The following is a 4,242-nucleotide window of genomic DNA, read 5'->3' as shown; positions in this document are numbered from 1 at the left end:
TCTCCACACCCTCTCCAGCATTTGTTGTTTGTAGATTTTCTGATGATGCCCATTCTAACCTGTGTGAGGTGATACCTCATTTAGCTTTGATTTCATTTCTCTAAATAATTAGTGATGTTGAGCAGCTTTTCATGTGCCTCTTGGCCATCTGTATGTCTTCTCTGGAGAAATGTCTATTTAGTTCTTCTGCCCATTTTTTGATTGGGCTTTTTGTTTTTTTAATATTGAGCTGCATGAGCTGTTTATATATTTTGGAGATTAATCCTTTGTCCATTGATTCATTTGCAAATATTTTCTCCCATTCTGAGGGTTGTCCTTCCATTTTGTTTATAGTCTCCTTTGCTGTGCAAACATTTTTAGTTTCATTAGGTCCCATTTGTTTATTTCCATTTTGAGTTTATTTTTGTGTATGGTGTTAGGGAGTGTTCTAATTTCATTCTTTTACATGTAGAAGTCCAGTTTTCCCAGCACCACTTATTGAAGAGACTGTCTTTTCTCCATTGTATATCCTTGCCTCCTTTGTCATAGATTAGTTGACTATAGGTGCATGGGTTTATCTCTGGGCTTTCTATCCTGTTCCATTGATCTATATTTCTGTTTTTGTGCCAGTACCATATTGTCTTGATGACTGTAACTTTGTAGTATAGTCTGAAGTCAGAGAGTCTGATTCCTCCAGCTCCGTTTTTTCCCCTCAAGACTGCTTTGGCTACTCGGGGTCCTTAGTGTCTCCATACAAATTTTAAGATCTTTTGTTCTAGTTCTGTAAAAAAAATGCCATTGGTAATTTGATAGGGATTGCATTGAATCTGTAGATTGCTTTGGGTAGTATAGTCATTTTCACAATATTGATTCTTCCAATCCAAGAACGTGGTATATCTCTCCATCTGTTTGTGTCATCTGTGATTTCTTTCATCAGTATCTTATAGTTTTCTGAGTACGGGTCTTTTATGTACCATTGTCAAATGATAGTATCGTAGTCACTAAATAAGAAATCAACATTTTATTCTATGAAAATGGTTCTCAGTTGCAAATTATCACTGTAAAAAAGAAGAGTGAAATTTTTTTCCTGTATTTGAAACTAATAAGAGTTGTGTAATAGTAGTTGTGGGATAAGTGTTACCTTCTTGACATCAGGACGTGTAGTAGGGCTGGACATTCTTACCGACACATTTAAAACTAAACTCTTTGGTAGATCCCTCAGCACAAATGCAATCATAAATACGGAGCCCTCCTCTGATCTGTTTGTCAGTGCAGTTTCTCAGCCTGTCTCAACTGACAATAAGTGTATCAGATAATTTGAAATATGCTTGTATTAACTTTTAAGTTAGCATCTAATTAAAAATTCTCCTACAGAACTCAAAAATGCTGAAGAATGTGTTGTGTGGCTCTCAGTTTAAGAAGCACTGGCCTAGGGACTTCCCTGGTGGTCCAGTGGCTAAGACTCCATGCTCCAATGCAGGGGGCCCAGGTTCAATCCCTAGTCAGGGAACTAGGTCCCACATGCCGCAACTAAAGATCCTGCGTGCCGCGACTAAGGTCTGGCGCAGCCAAATAAATAAATAAAATGTTTTAAAAAGAAGCATTGGCCATAATCATTACACATTTCACCTGACAGTGTTCTGCAGTTTCACGAGCATTTCATGTCTCTTTTTGAATTATGGTTTCCTCAGGGTATATGCCCAGTAGTGGATTTGCTGGGTCGTATGGTAGTTCTATTTTTAGTTTTTTAAGGAACCTCCATACTGTTCTCCACAGTGGCTGTATCAATTTACATTCCCACCAACAGTGCAAGAGGGTTCCCTTTTCTCCACACCCACTCATCCTAGACTACTTTAAACGATGTCATCTGCCCAAGTTTGCTTTCCATTCTTGGGAAGATCTTATTTTGATTTCTACTTCATGCTTTGAGGTCTTCACTTATCAGACACACCATCTTGAAGGTCCATGAAAACGGAAGACCCAACCTGCCTTGTCTAACACAAAAGCCGCTTCCCTCCTGGGGTTTCTGTCTGCACTGGTCTGACCTCTGACTCTTACTTATTTTCTGGTTGCTCACTGAGCAAGCAAAAATTAAGACTTAACTCTTACATTATGTTAATCAAGACTTAACTCTTACATTATGTTAATCAAGACTTAACTTATTTTTACCCAGCAATTTTAGTTGTTTTTATTGGGACTCTAGCCCAATATCTGGTCAGAAGCAGAAGTTGACAGCGCTTCTTATGCATGTGTTTGGGCCCCCTCCGTGGAGATTCTAGAACTCTGAGAAGAATCAGAATGTAAAAACAATTTTTTGTGAAGGAAAAAAGTAAAATTAAGGAGAAAGAACCTGCCTGGTGAGCTATTAAGGCACACAAAGCTATACCAACGAAAACAAGGAGATGGCCAGAAAAGTTGGCGATGGATTAGAACAGATTTAGAAACAAACAACGACACGCATGGGATCTTTTTCAGGGAGGAAGGAGTGTTTCAAAATCTGTACATAGCATTGAACAATCGAATTGCCCAGGTTGGGGCAATCCTTACCTCTCTCTTCATCCCAAAATAAGTCCTAGGTGTGTAAAAATAAACAGAAATAAAAAACCCTGGCAGAATTTGTGCCAACTGTGGAAGGGCCTCTAAAAGCACAAAAGAGAGACATTTAAAGAATGTGGTTTGAAAATCATAAAAACAAAATGTTTACAGCAAGACTACTCAAACAAAACTGAAAGGTAAATTTGGAAAAAAATGTACAATGCAAAAGTTTATTAATTGTTAAGATGGTAAATTTTATGTTATGCCTGTGTTTTTTTTATTTTCTTGAGGATTTAAAAAAAAAGATTTATTTTTTATTTATTTAATTTATTTTTGGCTGCGTCAGGTCTTAGTTGTGGCACGCGGGACCTCTTGTTGCGGCGCACGGGCTTCTCTCCAGTTGTGGCAGCAGGTTTTCTCTTCTCTAGTTGCGGTGCGCGGGCTCCAGAGCGCATGGGTTCTGTAGTTTGTGGTACCAGGCTTTCTAGTTGAGGCGTGTGAGCTCAGTAGTTGTGGCGCACAGGCTTAGTTGCCCCACGGCATGTGGGATCTTAGTTCCTTGAAAAGGGATTGAACCTGCATCCCCTGCATTGTAAGGCAGATTCTTTACCACTGGACCACCAGGGAAGTCCCTGTGTTACGTGTTTTTGTTTACAATTAAAATTTTTAACAAGTTTGTTGTCCCTATTAAAAAAAAAGGAATTATGATATATGAATGAGAAAAAGACAAATGTCTAATAAAAAAAAAGTGAACCAGCTAATTAAAAATAAATACAAGAAAATCTCCCTGGAAAGAAATGAAATGAGAACAAGGAGGCAGCACCTGTATGTACTCAACAGTTTGGCCAAGATGAAAAATCAGGGTGATATGACCTCATGTATAAACAGTAACCTATCTTGAGACCCTGCACTAAGAAGTCTCTCCTCGCGGGAAAAGGGGGGTAGGTATTGAGGGGTTAGGACTTGGTCATAAGTTTTTTAAGGTCACCATTCAACCCAGTGCAGATGGTATCTTATTGAAAACACTTATCTAGGTGTTTCTGTACATGCAAAATAGAGAGATCAGGGAGGGGCTTCATCAGGAGATTGATGTTTTGTAGCTTTTAGGTTTCAGATTGCTTTTTTTTTTTTTTTTTGGCCAAGCCAAGTGGCTTGTGGGATCTTAGTTTCCTGACAAGCGATCGAACCCAGGCCACATCGGTGAGAGCACTGAGTCCTAACCACCGGACCACCAGAGAATTCCCTCAGATTACCTTTTAAGACCTTGCTGTAGAGTGAGACTTTCCTGCCATGAGTGCCAATTATCCCTAGGAATAGAGGGCAACTTTTATTTAATGGCTTTGGAGCACAGAGACTGGGGTTCAGATCTCTGCTAGGCCACTAAATGGTTTGTGTGGCCGGGGTCTGGCAGCTGCCTTTCCCGTCTATAGAACGGGGCCCTCACGGCCGCTGGAGGGCCATGGTCAGCAGCGATCTCCACTGGCCAGGGGTCATCACCTGAGAGGCACTGTCGCCCTTGGGCCTGGGTTTTCCCATCTGTGACACGGAAGCCAGAGCATGCCTGACCTGGAGGCTACTGGGAACTCCACAGAAGCTGTCTCCCCCCAGAACTGGGGACCCACATGGCAGCAATGACCGCGCGGAGTCCTGCCAAGTCTCCTGCCGGCAGAAGGAACTGAGGCCACAGCCGCGCGGAGTACCTGTTTTATTTCTGACAAAGGTGCACAT

The 4,242-nt window shown here is 41.0% G+C and overlaps 1 protein-coding gene across 1 annotated transcript in view; it reads right to left on the bottom strand.

Annotated features, from left to right (window-relative positions):
* Nucleotides 1-3,954: 3,954 nt before the first annotated feature.
* Nucleotides 3,955-4,242, bottom strand: part of MAP1S (microtubule associated protein 1S) — a 27,887-nt gene continuing 27,599 nt past the window's right edge. Inside the window, exon 8 of the mRNA XM_024767471.1 lies at nt 3,955-4,036. Coding sequence (XP_024623239.1) covers nt 3,955-4,036 — 82 coding nt within the window. The remainder of the gene's footprint in view (nt 4,037-4,242) is intronic.

Source organism: Neophocaena asiaeorientalis, unplaced genomic scaffold (genome assembly GCF_003031525.2).
Source record: "Neophocaena asiaeorientalis asiaeorientalis breed wild unplaced genomic scaffold, Neophocaena_asiaeorientalis_V1.1 scaffold87, whole genome shotgun sequence".
Taxonomy (NCBI): domain Eukaryota; kingdom Metazoa; phylum Chordata; class Mammalia; order Artiodactyla; family Phocoenidae; genus Neophocaena; species Neophocaena asiaeorientalis.
The sequence above is the reverse complement of the archived record's forward strand: the minus strand, read 5'-3'. Positions and strand labels throughout refer to the sequence as shown.